Source organism: Triturus cristatus, chromosome 5_2 (assembly GCF_964204655.1).
Source record: "Triturus cristatus chromosome 5_2, aTriCri1.1, whole genome shotgun sequence".
Lineage (NCBI taxonomy): Eukaryota > Metazoa > Chordata > Amphibia > Caudata > Salamandridae > Triturus > Triturus cristatus.
Genome location: NC_140588.1, coordinates 909,313,238 through 909,331,214, shown reverse-complemented (window position 1 = coordinate 909,331,214; position 17,977 = coordinate 909,313,238). Strand labels below are relative to the sequence as shown.

The window sequence follows — 17,977 nt, the reverse complement described above, 5'->3', positions numbered from 1 at the left end:
GGTAATGGAGTACCAAAGTGGATCAACCTCCTCAGAAGTGGCTTCCTTTAGCAAAATGATTAGGAAGATTGCAGAACTCTTGAAGCTACCTTTACCAACTGTGGAGACCAAGGCTGATCTATTGACTTAGGTGCTTCAGCCTATGTCCTCTTCATCTGAGTCACTCTTGCCTTTTAATGAAGCTCTGCTCGGACCCCTTAAAGCTGCATGGGATAAGCCACTTCAGCTCTGGCAGTCAATGGACTAATAACAAAGAACTAAAGTATGGCACCAGGAAACTCCGCATTTCTCTCTTCTCATCCCTCTCTGGAATGCTTAATTTTACACGCTTACTCCTGCGGTGAGCAAACCCACTTCTCATTCCTTACAGCCTCTCTCTAGAGGGAATCCAAAAGGTTGGAGGTGATTGGTAAAAAGATGTTCTCTGCCAGCAATATGGCTCTAAAATCTATGAATTCGATCTGCCTTCTTGCCAGATACACATGCTTTGTGTAAGATTACCATATTGGTACTCTCAAACCTCCAGAATCAACTTGGGGACCACTTCATAGAGGTTGCGAGGGATGACAAGAATGCCCTACTCCAAATTATCAGAGTGGGCCTTGATACAATAGATTCTGGTGCCTGAGTAGTGGGGGTCAACTGGAGCCCTGAGGAGGCACTTATTCACTCTAATTTCCAGGGGACATGTAGACTTAACGTCTCCCTTGGAGGTAGCTAGTTGAAGGATGAATCTTACTTTCTGCAGGCTTTGAGGACCAAAACCTATGACAAATGGGACTTAAAATTGTCTAAAGAAACTATGCCCAACCCCTTTAATCAGCTCCTCCCCAGAGCCCCTTCCTGAGACCCCCCCCCCCCCTCCTTCACCACTCTCCAGTACCTTCAGTTAAAGCCGCATCTATGGTTCCTGCAGCAGGAGGGGGCAGCCCTGCTGCTGAAAGGAGCAATAGAATTGGCCCCAGAGCAGATAAGTAGGGAGGGGTGCTACTCTGTACTTTCAAAAGAGGGCAGTGGTCACATTATTTAACTATTACAATTCCAATAAAAGGTTGAATATGTTTTCCCTGGCTCCTGTTCTTCTGATGCTAGAAACAAGACTGGATGTGGTTATCAAATTGCAGGACTCGTCTTTCCACATTCCTATCCTTCATTCACACAGGAAGTGCCTGTGCTTCTTGGTCTGGTCTACTCACTACCAGTTTGCAGTCCTCCCATTCCGACTGTAATCTGCACCTCTCATCAGAAAGGTTATTACAGTGGGTGTGAAAGAAAGGCTGATAGGCTTTCTGTTTCCATACCTAAACAATCGGCTGCTCAAAACTGGTTCACCACAGTTAGTGAAGTAGAAGCTGCAGGCGATAGCATCCCTCCATTTTGACTTCAGATTTCCCATATCTCACCTAGAGCCCTCTCAGACCTCTTGTTAATGGGGGCAGGACTGGAAACATCGCTTTGAGCTATACCTCTTCCCCAGTTGGTCAGACATTTGGAATTTGATTTTGATGAGTTGAGAGGGGAGTTTGGAAACCTGTCCTAATGGTTCTTTGTTAGGTCTATGGGCTTACTACATACTTCCGGTCATGTATGTATGCTGGCACAGGAGGTCTTCCCAGTGGTGCCTCTGCAAGTAATGGTTACATCATGGGGGAGATCAGTCGGATGCCATTGTGATCTCTTGGGACATTGCAGCATACCGGACTTGGTGGCTGTGGAGGAACACATGGCCCAAGGAATTTCCTCCTACCATCCACTAACTGTGACCACATTGGTGACGGATTCACCCTCGGGTGGGGTGCTCATCTGGTGGAACTGGATAGTGGAGGTCTGTGTTCTCCAGAGTAGCAGGTAATGCACATCAGTTTACTCAAACTGAAGTCAGTTTGGCTTGTGCTCAAGGCTTTGCTCTCTTCCCTTCGCAGTCAGTCTGTCCAGATCTTGACCAACAATATGACTGCTTTATGGTACTGTAACAAATAGGGAGGGGATGGGTATCAGTCAAGAAGCATTCAAGCAATGGACATGAGTGCACTGGCATGGGATCTAGCTAGTCACCAACCATCTGTCTTGCTTCCTGACCATCAGAGTTGACAGTCTCAGTTAAAGTCATCTTACTGACCAGTGTGGTCTCTATCAGGAGATAGTACTGCACATCTTTGCCCTCTGAGGTACCCTTTAGGTGAAATCCTTTGCTTCTCACAGCAGTGTCTATTATGCACAGGTCTGGGGACACAATTTGATCAAGTAGAACTTTGCACTGCCTTTCCTTCCCTACCCTTGAGTCCTTTGGTTCTGAGGAAGATCTTCAGGACTGGACCTGAACCATTTTCATCAACCTGAATATTCTGAGAACAGTGTGTTACACAGACATACACAGCACCATGTCTCTCTCTACATTTCAGGGCAGACTGCTTCTCCATGTCTGTGAGGGGCAGTTTCTGCACTCCTGCATCCAAAGCCTATACCTGCATCCTTTCAGATCAGCTGATGTTCATTGTTCTTTGACTAAGACATACTGCTCTGCAGGTGAAATTGTCGCTTGATGAACCAAACTTAACATGTATCCCTTGAGGACTCTCCAATCTGAAGCACACCTTCGCCAATCCTTATTACATGGATACAGTTGTGAGAAGGGATGTTTATTGTATGCTTTTGGTGCTCTAGAATTTCCTCGTCTGACTATCCTGACTCCTTGGACTCTATTTAGCAGGTGAGTAATTTGCAGGTACAAGTATCCATCAGAAGAAAGCTGCTTGCCTTCAGTAACCATCTTTCTAGTGCATACTCTAATCTAGCTGCACTTTCCACCAGTCCCACCCACGTTCCCATTCTAAAAGACAGAAGGGGAAAAAAGTTGGGGAACTGACCATGCACCGGGATGGGTGCTATATAGCTCTAATGATATTACCATAGCATCACTTCTAGTGGTTGGATGTGACATTGATATTTATAAAGCGCAACAAATGCCCAAGTACATGTTGGTGCTAGTATATGCAAAGTAAGCGACAAAGAAAGAGTATAAATAACAAGAAATCAATAATTTCAGTGCAGCCTAGAACTAATACTATAGTGCAAAAAGCCAAGATTTCGATTGTTTTCTGAAACATGTCAAATTATGTTGATTGTTTTTTAACAGAATAGGAATTTTATTCCAAAGATTGCATATCTGAAAGTTAGTTATGGATTCCTCACCTTAGAATTATCCCCAGGCGTCAGACTGGATCTGGAGAATTTTCTCTTCAGCAGTACCTCTGTGTGTCGATAGGTGGCGTTGGTAGATTCCGCGTTCGTCGTTAGCCTAGACGCCGCCCTCGTGTGCTGATGTCAGTTCTTTCTTTCTCCGCGCCAGCCAGCTCAGATCTGGAGAGAGCAGTACCCCGAGTCACTTTTTGATTGTTTTTGCAACTTTTGTCGACACCTTTTTTGAGTCGATCGACTCCTGCTGCACAAATTCATGTCGGTTACAGACCCGCACCTCGTGTGCCTTTAATGCCTGGAGCGCGACCAGTACCCAAAGTCGTGCTCCGACTGCCAGGCCATGAACCCGAAGTCTTTTCAGGAGCGGTCCCAAAAGCTTCTCAAGGCCCGGCAGTCCGCTCCGTGTCATCAGAGGTCCCGGTCGAGAAGGTCGTCGCGGGACCGGTCGCTGAGCCACCATCACCACTCGTCATTGAAGTCTTTTGTCTTCGGTTAAGTCGAAGCACAAGAAGAAGGCCAAGAAGCATTGTCGCTCTTTGCGTTCTTCCCGTCCGTCAGCCGATGCGATGCAAGAAGCAGTTGGTAGTCCGGCTCCGCCCACGAAGCCTCTTTGGTCGACTCCGGCCTTCTCTCCCATTCCGGGAGCCAGAGCGACCCCTGCCCAGCTTTGAAGCTTTTACGAAGCCTTGCACTCTATCTTCGGGCAGCCAGACTCTGCCGGTGTGCCCTCGGCTCCATGGTCTCGGCTGGGGCTTTAGGCTTTTGATGCCTTCGGCTCTGGCACTGCAGGGTCCCCAAGGATCCAGGCTTGGATCCGGATCGGTGCCGGTCGACCTCGTGACACCTCCTCCAGCAACGAATCCAGTGACGACACCCCCGCTGCCTCCGACGCCGGTTGTGTCCCCAGGCGGCGGCGGCCCCGGCCTCCCCCCTCCCCCCTCGTTGAGGACACAGAGCCGGACCGACGTCCAATGTCTGGTCAGGGACCGACCAGCACTTTCGTACCCCTGTTCTCACCTGATATTTCCTACCACCCTGAGTGGCTACCAGGAGAGGGTGAGGACTGGAAGGGGTATGTGGATCCTCTTGCAGACCAGTTGTAGGAACCAGACTGGAGAGAGGAGTTGGTTGACGCCAGTGGTCTGGATACCTCCCCAGACCTTGGCATGCTTTCTCCCCCTACCGTGGCTACGGAGGAGGGTGCGACTTGCGCAGTGGTGTTGCATAGGGCAGCCGAGGCCTTAAACCTTGAGCTGCCTACGGTGGTGGTCAGGACTAACCTCCTGACTGAGGTGCTTCAGCTGGCAACGGCCTCTTCGGAGCCCCTGCTGCCGTTCAATGAGGCCCTTACGGACATCCTTTTGGGACCTTGGCCCAATCCCAACACAGGGGCTCCTGTGGAAAAGATGATTGCCCAACGCCAGCGCCCGGCCCTGGGCGACCCCATTTTCCTTTCTTCCTATCCTACCCGGATGAGCTTGTTAGTCCAAGCCTCAACGTCCAAAGGCACATTCCCTAACGCACCACCTCATAGGGAATCCAAGAAGCTGAACCACCTTGGAAAGAAGATAATTTCTTCCTCCAGGTTGGGACTGCGGTTGGTGAACACCACATGTCTATTGGGCCGTTACTCCCACTCGGTGTGGGACACAGTTGCGCAGGTGCTGTCACTTTGCCCAGAGGAGGCCCGGGCCGTGCTCTTCTGTGTTGTTGCCGAAAGGAGAGATGCAGCGAAGTTCGCCATCCGGTGTGGGCTGGATACCGCCAACTCACTGGGCAGGACGATTTTCACATCAGTAGCACTGAGACACTACACCTGGTTGAGGTCCACTGGCTTCTCTGGTGATGTCCAAGCAATGCTTTTGTTCATGCCCTTTGATGGCCGTCGCCTGTTTGGCGACAAGGCAGACAACGTGCTTGAGCGCTCTCAGGATTCTAGGGCTACGGCCAGATCCTTAGGCCTCGCTTCTACCTCCCGCTCAGCGCAGTCTGCTTTTCCCCATCTTTCGTGGCTATGGAAGGGGTGCCACGCCACATTCCACCCAGAGCCTCAGGCCTGTGCAAGCTGTCCAGCCTCTGCATGGTCGGGGATGTGGATCCCACCGCTGTGGGTCAGGGGGCCAGCGGGCAGGCCTGTCCACCAGCGCCCCCTCTGCAGCAGCCACCAAACCCTCCTAGTCCTGCCTTTCAGGCCCATCAATCGCCAGTGGGCGGCAGGATTCGCCATCACCTCCCCCACTATCTCAACATCAAGTCGGGACAGGTGGGTTTTGCAGATAATCCGAAGGGGCTACTCCCTCCCCTTCGAGATTACTCCTCCATCCATGTCACCTCAATTCCATTGCATGTCGGAGGATCACCTGGCCCTTCTCCAGCAGGAAGTTACAGATCTCTTGGCCAAGGGAGCCATTCAGCGAGTTCCTATGCCAGAAGTAGGTTGTGGTTGCTATTCCCACTACTTTCAGGTGCCCAAGAAGGACAAGGGCCTGCGTCCTATCATTGATCTCAGGAAGGTAAACCACTTCCTCCGGAAGGAGAAGTTCAAAATGTTGACACTGGCTCAGGTCCTGTCTGCCCTCGATCCAGGAGACTGGTTGGTAGCGTTGGACTAGCAGGATGCTTTTTTCCACATCCCCGTCCTGCCGGCCCACCGGCGTTACCTACGAGGCCACAGTAGGCCACGAGCACTTTCAGTTTACCGTGCTCCCCTTTGGCTTTACTAGCGCCCCTCGAGTGTTCACGAAGGTGATAGCGATGGTAGCAGCTCATCTATGCAGATCAGGGGTTCCAGTCTCCATCTATCTCGACGACTGGCTGTTGAAGGCGGGCTCGCCCCAGGCTGTCGTCTCCCATATCCAGACAACAGCCGATCTCCTGCATTTGCTGGGATTCACCATCAATGTGCCGAATTCACACCTGATTCCCTCTCAGAACCTCCTTTTTATCGGAGCGCTTCTGGACACAGCGCAGTTTCGGGCTTATCCTCCCGAGCAGCGAGTCCAGGATATTCAGCCTCTATCCCGGGTTTCGGTCCGACTGACCCTGAGGCTACTGGTCCTCATGGCCTCCTGCATCCTGCTGCTGGACTATGCCAGGTGGCATATGCGGGCTCTGCAGTGGGACCTGAAGTTCCAGTGGGCACAGCATCAGGGGAATCTTTCCGATTGCTTCCAGATCTCGGAGGGCACTGCACACCAACTGCAGCGGTGGCTAACGAACCAGGATTGGGTCAACGGCAGATCCCTCTTCCTTCCCCAACCAGAGTTCACAGTGGTGACAGATGCATCACTTCTGGGGTGAGACGGCCACATGGGAGAGGCGGAGATCAGAGGTCTCTGGTCTCTGGCGGAGTCCGGTCTCCACATCAACCTTCTCCAGCTTCGGGCGATCTGTCTTGCACTAAAGGCATTCCTTCCTTCTGTCAAAGGGAGAGTAGAGCAGGTGTTCACGGACAACACTACTGCCATGTGGTACTGCAACAAACAGAGCTGTTGGGGTCGTGGACCCTATGTCAAGAGGCTCTCTGTCTCTGGACATGGCTGGAACATCAGGGCATATCTCTGGTGGTTCAACACCTGGCAGGTTCACTGTGTGCCAGGGTGGACGAACTCAACCGCAGGTACATGATGGATCACGAATGGTGTCTTCACTCGGAGGTAGTGCAAGGTCTCCTTCAGTAGTGGAGAGATCCTTGGTTAGATCTATGCACCACCGAAGAGAACGCGCAATGTCAGCAATTCTGCGCATTGGAATTTTCAAGATGGCACTGGCTAGGTGATGCTTTTCGTCTCGATTGGAGTTGCGGTCTTCTGTACGCCTTTCCGCCTATTCCACTTCTGCCCAGAGTGCTGAAGAAGGTCAAGCGCGACTGGGACCAAGTCATACTTGTGGCTCTGGAATGGGCATGAATAGTCTGGTATTTTGAGCAGCTACATATGGCCATCGATCCTCCGATCAGACTGACTCTTCGGGAGGATCTTCTATCGCAGCAGCAGGGGACGGTCCTCCACCTCCTTGCGTGGAGATTGAGCGGCGACAGTTGACATCCTTCGACCTTCCTCCCGAAGTCTGTGATGTTATCTTGGCAGCCAAGCGTCCCTCCATTAAGACTGTATACGCCTGCAGATGGAACAGATTTGTGGCACGGTGCACAGAAATGGCTGTGGATTCTCTTTCTGGCCCTGTTTGAGGTTCTCTTGTCCCTCCTTTCTTTGGCCCAGTAGGGCTTTGCTCTGGGCACTCTTATGGGCTATCTCTCAGCCATTCCAGCCTTTCTTAGGCTTCCGGAACAGCCTTCTCTTTTCAAGTCCCCTGTTGTAAATCGCTTTAAGGGCATTACTCATGTTTTTCCCCCTGTTCCATTCGTAATGCCTCCTTTTTGAGCTGCTACATATGTGTCCTCTTTGACTTCTCACTTTAAAGACTGCCTTTCTGGTTGCCATCAACTCTGCTCGCAGGGTGAGTGAACTCCAGGCTCTTTTTTCAAAACCTTCTTATGTAGCAGTTCACCCGGACAAGGTTGTCCTTTGAACTCGACCCTCTTTTCTTCCCAAAGTTGTTACTACTTTTCACATTGCTCAAACCATCACTTTGTCCACCTTCTTTCCGCATCCCTCTGAGGAGAAGAGGCTCCACCGTCTGGATCCAAAACGTGCGCTTTCTTTTTATTTGGATCGCACCAAACAATTCCGGGTGGATGACCAGCTCTTTGTTGGCTACGTGGGTGCCAAAAAAGGTGGGGCCGTGCACAAACGGACCATCTCTAGGTTGGTCGTTTCGTGCATCAAAGCTTGTTATTCCTTGGTAAAGAAGGAGCCTCCAGTGGGGCTGCACGCCCATTCCACCACGACAACGGCAGCTACTATTGCTGTGGGACGTGGTGTTCCTCTCAATGACATCTGTCAGGCAGCTACGTGGGCATCTCTGCACACATTTACAAAGCACTACTGCCTGGACAGCCAAGTCCAGAGGGACGGCTTCTTTGGCCGTTCTGTTCTCCAGGACGTTCTGGTGTGAACTTAGTTCGAAGACCCAGCTCCGGGGTTGGTATTACTGGGGTATCTACCCTAAAGGTATGAAATCTATAACTGTCTCTTTCAGATGAACAAGTTACTTACCTTCAGTAACAATACATCTGTAAGAGACATAGATTAGTTATAGATTCCTTACCGCCCCACCCATCTGCCCCATTCTGCGAACTGACTTCTAGGGTTAAGGACTTACTTCCAGGGCCCTAGTTTTGTGCACCAGTGGTCCGTGTCTTGCATGGCTCTGCGCTTCTGGCGTGGAATGTCGTGTATAAGAACTGACGTCGGCACGCGAGGGCTGCTGCGTCGTCATCCTGCTGACCACGATGCCAACGACGAACGCATAGCCTACCGACGCCACCTTTCGACGCGCAGAAGTACTACTGACGAAAACATTCTCTGGATCCAGTCTGACACCTTGTGGTAATTTGAAGGTAAGGAATCTATAACTAATCTTTGTCTCTCACAGATATATTGTTACTGAAGGTAAGTAACTTCTTCAGTATTTATCACGAATATATTTTATTGTATGTGTGTTTTATTTGTACTGTTGTTCCAACCAACTATATGAATATTAATACATATACAGCCTTGATAAAACCCCAGGCCTGCAGGTCTTTAGGGTGTTACACAGATGTTAGCTGGTCTCACTTCTCCATAATTACATTTTAGATTCAGATCATATTCATTTCACAAACAATTGGAGTTTTGCCTCTACCAGCTTGTATTCAACATTGTAAACTGTTTACCCCTTTTACCTAAAACTGTGTATGTTATTGGCCCGCTCAAACCTAACAAAATTAAAACTATTTTATTTTAGTAAAGTACATGGTTTACAACTTTTAAGTTTGGAGTAAGTCTGAAAGATTTAAATAAACAGAGTAAAAGAGACTGGTGTTCCGGTTTGAAAAACAATATATTCATTTACTTTCTCAATTTGTTTTTCCAACAGGGGAAAAAGGAGCTTCAGGTGTCTTTGTTCCAAACATTGGTGCTGCTTATGTTTAATGAAGGAGAGGAGTTCACTTTAGAGGAGATAAAACTGGCTACAGGAATAGGTGTGTATCAGATACAGTTGTTCCATATGTACGTTGACAATTGAAATGCTAATGCATGTTTCCCCTGCAGAGGATGGAGAACTAAGAAGAACGCTGCAATCTTTAGCTTGTGGCAAAGCCCGAGTGTTAACGAAAACTCCCAAAAGTAAGGATATTGAAGATGGAGATAAATTCACCTGCAATGACGATTTCAAACATAAGCTCTTCAGGATAAAGATCAATCAAATCCAGATGAAAGAAACGGTTTGTTTTCAGTTTGTTAATCAATGACACCTTTTGATGAAACTGATATGCATATTTGTTGGCCCTATTGCATCATCTTTAGATTCTTTTTCTGATTTTCTGTACATATGTTATCACAGTTGATTGTGTACTTGTATGAAATCTAAGCTATTAATAAGCGGTTGGGTCATAAATAATGCTACTTTGGGTGACAGAATTCTTCAAGTTCAAAATATTATTTTGAGCAGCCTTGGCCACAAACAGTTATTTAGTTGCAACTGGTTTAATAGCAATCTTGCCAGTCACGTTCAGGTCCTATATTAATTGTTCTTCTATGCAGCAGTGGTTATCCCTATTATGGGTCACTTGGACTTCCAAACCTCTGCCTGAAAATCTCTACCAGAAATATTAGTTTCAATGGATTCTGTTGTCTTGCAGATCCCAGAATCAAATACAGCATCCTTATCCACAGGCATGCTTGGCTTTGTTTCTCTGGCTTTAAGCCTGAATTCCAATAGCTGCTGATCAACATGCCGTTTGATGGGGAGCACCTCTTCGACCTACCAGTTGATCATTGCTGGACAACATAAAGGACACCAATACACCCAAACGGATGGGAGCTCTCCAATCCTCATCTTTTCGCTCCACTTTTCACCACACACAGTCTTGTGGCAGCGCAAAAGTTACCTACCCCGAGGATTCCTTCTCCTGTCAGACAGCAGAAAGCCCAAGCATGCCAAGGATAGTCCAGGGGCACATAAATGGAAAATACCAAAGGCAGGGGTGGACGTGAAATGGTTAAGGGAGACGCCCCTACCAAGCAGTGACTCCCTCCCAGCCAAGCAGTGACTTCCTTCCAACCACACTATCCCTGTCAGGGAACTTTTGCAGGGGTTCTTTCCACAATGGCAAAACATCACCTCCCAACCAGTCCTGGCCATTGTGGAGCACAGTTACTGCCTGGAGCTCACTGCTTCACCACCAGAAATCCCACCACACAAACACTCCCTTACCCACCATGCTAGCAGCTCCTCCAAGAGGAGGCAGATGCCCTTTTTCTCAAGGGATCCAGTGCCACCTCAACAACGCGGCAAAGGGATGTACTCCCTGTACTTCCTAATCCCCAAGAAAGACGGGTCCCTTAGGCTCATCTTAAACCTTCGACCCCTCAAGTACATCCTGTCGGAGCATTTCCACTTGATAATGCTCAATACGTCTTACCACTAATGCGACAAGGCAACTTTATGGCCGCTATCAACTTGAAGGACATCTATTTACATATCCTGATCCACCCTGCACTTAGTCACTACCTCAGAATCATTGTAAGTCGACAGCACTTTCAATTCAAGGTTCTGCCCTTCAGTGTCAACTCCACGCCCAGGGTTTTCAATAAATGGCTGGCAGTTGTTGCCGCTCATCTCCAGGGAAGCGACGTCCACATCTTCCTGTATCTCGACTACTGGCTGATAATGAGTACAAGCAAAACACAGTGTCTACTACGCAGATCACTTTAGACTTCCTTCACAATTGGGGCTTCACCATCAATGTGGACAAATCCTAACTTCAGCCACTACAAGTTCAACCCTTCTAAGGGCAGGACTGAATTCAGTCAATGGAAAAGCTTACCCCAGTCCTGCTGGAGTCCTAGCCTTTCAGTCCTTGCTGCCTCATTTTCAGCCAGGTCAACTGTTAACTGTGCGCACAGTGATGTGCCTGCATGATGGCTTCTTCTATCACCATTATTCCCCATGCCAGACTGCACATATCTGTTCAACAGGGGTCAGAAGCGAAGGGTCTATGGGAAGATCTAGTGTTTATAAACAGAAGCACCTATCGCTCTCTGCAATGGTGGAACAGCAACAATTTGTTGCGGGCAATCTTTTCCTAACCCAGTTCCCCAAGTGATCATCACCACACCTCTCTCATGGGTTGGGGGGGGGGGGGGCCTTTTCAAGTCATCACTGTTCAGGGTTTGTGGACTCTTTTCCAACAGACCTTTCAAATAAACTATCTGGAGTTGTTGGCTGTTCACTTGGCCCCTAAGGCCTTTTTCTGCCATGTTGGTATCAAGACAGTCCTGATCAAAAGGAACAACATGACTGCCATGCACTACCTGCAGAAATTGGGCACGCACTACTCCCAGCTGTCGGGACTGTTAAAGGACATTTGGTGCTGTGTGATCCACGACAAGTTTAACCTCCTAGCTAAGAATCTTCCAGGAGCACACAGTGACTTTGCAAACCTGCTCAGCAGGATGCAGCTATAAGTTCACGAGTGGAACTCCACCCAGAAGTACTGCTCCCCTATTTTCTGTGTTGGGGGTTTCCTGACATAGACCTGTGTGCAACTGTCGAAAAAGCCAAATGCTCAAGCTTCACCTCTAGGTCTCCACAGTCCATGGGCTGTGCACTATGGAACTTATCAGGGATATTTGTCTAGGTATTTCTGCCTCTCCCATTTGTTCAGTTTGTGATTCTAGAGCTGTGGCAAACCTCCCTTACACTAATCTTAGTGTCTCCCATGTGGGCCAAGCAACCTTGGTTCGCAATCCTGGACATTCTCCCGGGAGGTCCCCGCCCTAATACTAGAGCATGCTATGCAGCAAAGTAGAAGAGGTTCATCCGCTACTGTCTACCCAAACACAGTGACCCACTAAAAAAAAAAAAGTGCAAGACGTTGGTAAATTAGCGGTTGCATTTGCAACGCTCAGACATAGCTGACAGATCAACTTGTTTAAATTTAGCTGCAGTGGCAGCATACTTACAGAACAGGGAGTACTCCTCTCTGTTATTAAAGCTTATATGGAAGGGCTCGAGTGTTATCCCTCCCAGGATGCCCCCAGTTTCATCTGGGAACCTCCATGTAGTCCTCACTAGATTCATGGGGCCCTACTTTGAGCCCCTTCATTCTTGCCCTCTACAATTTGGAGCCTGGAAGGTGGCTTTCTCATTTGCAATCACTTGCCTCAGACATGTTCGCGAGATCCAAGCACTCAGGTTAGAGGAGCCTTTTTTGAAGGTATTGTTGACAGAGTAGTCCTTAAATTTATTCCAAAGTTTCTACCCAAGATGATCTCTTATTTTCAACTTAACCAGACAATCGGACTACCAGTGTTCTTCTCGCGTCCAAACTCAGTAGCAGAAAGAGAATTCACACATTAGACATAAAGAAGGCCCTCCTGTACGACCTAGATGGGATAAAACAATTTTGTAAAACCCAACAGTTATTTGTAGCCTTTTAAAACTTGCACATGGGAAGGGCCATTTCAAAAACAGGAATAGCTTGCTTGCTAGTCAAGCGCATTCACACCTGCTTTGCCAAAGCCAAAAGTCCGCTCGTTACTCTGCCAAGGCTGCTTAATACATGTAAAACAGCAGCTTTAATGTCTTTCCTAGGCAACATTTCAATAGCGGATTTCTGTAAAGCAGCCACCTGGTTCACACCACACACATTCACCAAACACTATTGTGTGGATGTCCTAGCGAGGTAGCAGGCCCAAATGGACCAGGCTGTCCTACGTACACTATTTTAATCTTCTGAAAAATTCTCTGGCTAGTCACTACCTTATCAAGGAACTGCTTTCCATTCTATGCACAGCATGTGTATCTGCAGTTACACATGCCGGAACAGAAAATGTTACTCTTTAATCATTTGTTCATGGCATGTAGTGCTGTAGATTCACCTGCTCCTCCCCAGAAGCCTTTGGATGTTTCAGATATTTTCTTTCTCTTTAATTTTTACTTTTTCTGTTGCGGGGACATCTTTACTCATTCTCATGCTCTATCTCATTCCTCTTCTGCCATGTGGGAAAACGATCTAACTATAGAATTGATGGCCCTTGTGCATTACCTGCTACATATCTGACCCCAACATTAGATGGCAGGAATATGCACAGCATGTGAATCTACAGACAGTACTACATGCCACGAACAGATGCTCACACGGTAATATATATATGTATGTGTGTGTGTGTGTGTATATATATATATATATATATATATATTTTTATTCACTGAAAAAACCATAGGTTTCACACATGTTATAGTTAGCGGAAATTTTACTGATAAAAAAACCAATGAAATTCCCCCGTTATAGTTAGTGCAGGCAACTATAACTCACGCGACCGCAATCCTCTGCTGATGCTAATACTGTATTTAGACACTTATTTGCCCATGTCTTCTTCCATACATTTTTAGCTATACATATATTACAAATATTTTTTTTTCATAAAGACACATATGTCATCAGCAGAAGATTGCGGTCGCGTGAGTTTTAGTTGCCTGCACTAACTATAACGGGGGAATTTCATTGTTTTTTTATCAGTAAAATTTCCGCTAACTATAACATGTGTGAAACCTATGTTTTTTTCAGTGAATTTGCAAGGTTTTTTAAATGCTAAGTTACTTTACGCCATTCGTGGCGTGCGCGCCCACTTAACGCAGTTCGTTCCGTGCGCGCACGGTGCGCTTCGCGCACCGCGCGCCCACTTTACGCAGTTAGTGCCGTGCACGCACGGTGGGCACGCGGTGCGCTACGCGCACCGCGTGCCCACGTTACGCTAGATGGGCCATGTACGCACGATGCGCTTCGCGCACCGTGCGCACATGGAGGACATATGATGCACTTCGTTTTGAAAGGTAATATTTAAATTTTTCGTATATGTTATAAGCCATGCACAAAGGGTGCCCTTCGGGCACCATTTGCAAACGGGGTGGAGAGAGTGTGGATAATTTTTTTTTTAAATATTTTTTTTTAAAATATTTTAGTTTAACTCAAATGTTAATAAGCAATGCACAATTGGTGCAGTTCGTGCTTCGATTGCACATGGGGTGGGGAGAGTGTGGATAATTTTTTTTTTTTTATAATTTTTTACCGTACGCGTACGGTAAGCGTAATCGGCGAAATTAGCAAAAAAATAAAAATTCCGTTTTTGGCCTTGGGGGATCTTTGGGGACTCCCTCAACATTGCTATGTGTGTGGGAGCTGACTAAACAGCCCCTTTACATGTTTTTGTGCTTTATATTTTAAACATCACTCTCAGTGCGAGAGAGAAAGTGGCGGCCGCCGCTTCCTGGTTTCGGCCGATTCGAATGTTTACTAAGATCTAAGAGCCAATCAGAATCGCGCTCGCGCACGCCACCGTACGCGTACGGTAAGCGTACCGTAAGCGCACCGTAAGCTGGCTCAGATATATATATTGATTTAAAGGCTATTTTCTCAGAATCTACTGAACAGATTTACACCAAACCTACAAAAGGCACTTCCTTGACCTGAGGACTACCTCTCTGCCAAATTTCTAGTAATTCTGTTCAGCCGTTCGGGCTGTAGCCCTGTCTAAAGGTCCTATGGAAAAATGCATGGGAAAAACGCGTTTTGGGACCCCCATTTTATCTCAGCCCCCGCTTCACGAATCCCCCCGAGACTTTCAGGGTAGGAGCGGAGCGTAGCGCCCCACCTATTTTGAAAAATTCGCGAGGATTCGTCGACCGGCGCCAAAGTTATTCAAAATAGAATGTTGCGGATTTCCTATGGAAACGTGGTCCTAACTATAACTACCTACTGGCGACCGCCAGGAGGTAATATATATATATATATATATATATATATATTACCTACTGGCGGTCGCCAGTAGGTAGTTATAGTTAGGACCCTGTTTCCATAGGAAAACCGCAACATTCTATTTGGAATAACTTTGGCGCCGGTCGCCGAATCCTCGCGAAATTTTCAAAACTAATGGGGCGCTACGCTCCGCTCCTACCCTGAAAGAAGGGGGGTCCCAAAACGCGTTTTTCCCATGCATTTTTCCATAGGACCTTTAGACACAGCTACAGCCCGAACGGCTGAACAGAGTTACTTGAAATTTGGCAGAGAGGTAGTCCTCAGGTCAAGGAAGTGCCTTTTGTAGGTCTGGTGTAAATCTGTTCAGTAGTTCCTGAGAAAATAGCATTTAAATCAATATATATATCTGTGGCAGCTTACGGTGCGCTTACGGTAAGCTTACCGTACGCGTACGGTGCCATGCGCGAGCGCGAATCTGATTGGCTGTTAGATCTTAGTAAACATTCGAATCGGTGGAAACCAGGAAGTGGCGGCCGCCATTTTCTCTCTCGCACTCTGAGAGGGGGTTAAAAAACAAAGGCCAAAAACATGTAAAGGGGCTGTTTAGACAGCTCCTAAGCAGCTAGCCATGTTGAGGGAGTCCCCAAAGATCCCCCAAGGCCAAAAACGGAATTTTAATTTTTTCGATAATTTCGCAGATTACGCTTACCGTACGCGTACGGTAAAAATTATTAAAAATAAAAAACATCCATACTTTCCCCACCCATGTGCAAATGGTGCCCGAAGGGCACCATTTGAGCATGGCATATATTTTTACCCAAAAATTAAAATATTACCTTTCACAACGAAGCGCATCATATGTCCTCCATGTGCGCACGGTGCGCGAAGCGCATCGTGCGTACATGGCCCATCTAGCGTAACGTGGGCACGCGGTGCACGTAGCGCACCGCGTGCCCACCGTGCGTGCACGGCACTAACTGCGTAAAGTGGGCGCGCAGTGCGCGAAGCGCACCGCGTGCTCACTGTGCGCGCACGGTGCGCGAAGCGCACGGTGCGCGCACGGAGCGAACTGCGTTAAGTGGGCGCGCACGCCACGAATGGCGTAAAGTAACTTAGCATTTAAAAAAACGTACAAATTCACTGAAAAAACCATAGGTTTCACACACGTTATAGTTAGGAATTAGCATTTAAAAAACCTTGCAAATTCAGTGAAAAAACCATAGGTTTCACACATGTTATAGTTAGCTGGACATTTTACTGATAAAAAAACCAATGAAATTCCCCCGTTATAGTTAGTGCAGGCAACTATAACTCACGCGACCGCAATCCTCTGCTGATGACATATGTGTCTTTATGAAAAAAAAATATTTGTAATATATGTATAGCTAAAATTTAATGGAAGAAGACATGGGCAAATAAGTGTCTAAATACAGTATTGGCATCAGCAGAGGATTGCGGTCGCGTGAGTTATAGTTGCCTGCACTAACTATAACGGGGGAATTTCATTGGTTTTTTATCAGTAAAATGTCCAGCTAACTATAACATGTGTGAAACCTATGGTTTTTTCACTGAATTTGCAAGGTTTTTTAAATGCTAATTCCTAACTATAACGTGTGTGAAACCTATGGTTTTTTCAGTGAATATATATATATTTATAATATCCATCAAAGCATCCAAGCATTTAGGGGCGCACTCTCAACAGGCTGTACAATCCGGCATTCACACATTGACAATATCCTGCATTGCTGCTCTGATACCTGTCACCGACCTGACGCGTTTCGAGGCTTCCTGCCTCTTTCTCGAAGGTCATATGCAATTTGAAAAACACAGGTGGTTCTCATTTCAATATTTATTCGCGCTCAGTGCGCGCATTGCAGGTTGGACTTCGTAGTCCTGGACTTAGTAGTCTCTGAGAACAAAACATTCTTCCTATAGTAGGTCCTGTGATGATTTCAAAATATAAAAGCATTGTCTTTACCCTAAGTGGGCTCCGGAGCAGCAGGCAGGAATGATTCGTCACAGTCTGTTGTGCCGCAAAGGGGGGTCTCGGACAGTTCCGACCCACGGCCTTCCTTTCTCTCTGGAATGTTGCTGCCCCCCACGGTAGGATTGACCGTGTAGTAATAATCCATCAAAGCATCCAAGCATTTAGGGGCGGACTCTCAACAGGCTGTACCATCCGGCATTCACACATTGACAATATCCTGCATTGCTGCTCTGATACCTGTCACCGACCTGACGCGTTTCGAGGCTTCCTGCCTCTTTCTCGAAGGTCATATGCAATTTGAAAAACACAGGTGGTTCTCATTTCAATATTTATTCGCGCTCAGTGCGCGCAATGCAGGTTGGACTTCGTAGTCCTGGACTTAGTAGTCTCTGAGAACAAAACATTCTTCCTATAGTAGGTCCTGTGATGGATTCAAAATATAAAAGCATTGTCTTTACCCTAAGTGGGCTCCGGAGCAGCAGGCATGAATGATTCGTCACAGTCTGTTGTGCCGCAAAGGGGGGTCTCGGACAGTTCCGACCCACGGCCTTCCTTTCTCTCTGGAATGTTGCTGCCCCCACACTCACACAGATTTAGCGTGACATAGTTGGGTGTTGATATAAGGTAAAAACCAATTTATCATGTCATGAGTGATCATTACATGGCAGGTGTGCAAGTTATAGTTAGCTAAGTAAACTATAGCTGTTGAATTTCAGAGGGTTTTTAAATGTACATTTTTACCTTACTTCAGCACCTCGCAGTAACATCAATTTAACCTATGTTTTTTGTAATGATTTTCTATGATTTGTTTAATATAAGCTAAAATCTTATCAACATACCTACCTATAACATCACTTTAACCGTTGTTTAGTGAATCAATTTATTTATGTATTTGACTACCAAAATGTTACTTTTTTATAATCCGA

At 47.1% G+C, this 17,977-nt stretch overlaps 1 protein-coding gene across 1 annotated transcript in view; it reads left to right on the top strand.

Moving 5' to 3' along the window:
* Positions 1 to 17,977, top strand: part of CUL4B (cullin 4B) — a 761,875-nt gene that overhangs the window by 651,973 nt on the left and 91,925 nt on the right. The window contains exons 18-19 of the mRNA XM_085608106.1: positions 9,178 to 9,283; positions 9,354 to 9,526. Of these exons, the coding sequence (XP_085464232.1) occupies positions 9,178 to 9,283; positions 9,354 to 9,526 (279 nt within the window). The remainder of the gene's footprint in view (positions 1 to 9,177; positions 9,284 to 9,353; positions 9,527 to 17,977) is intronic.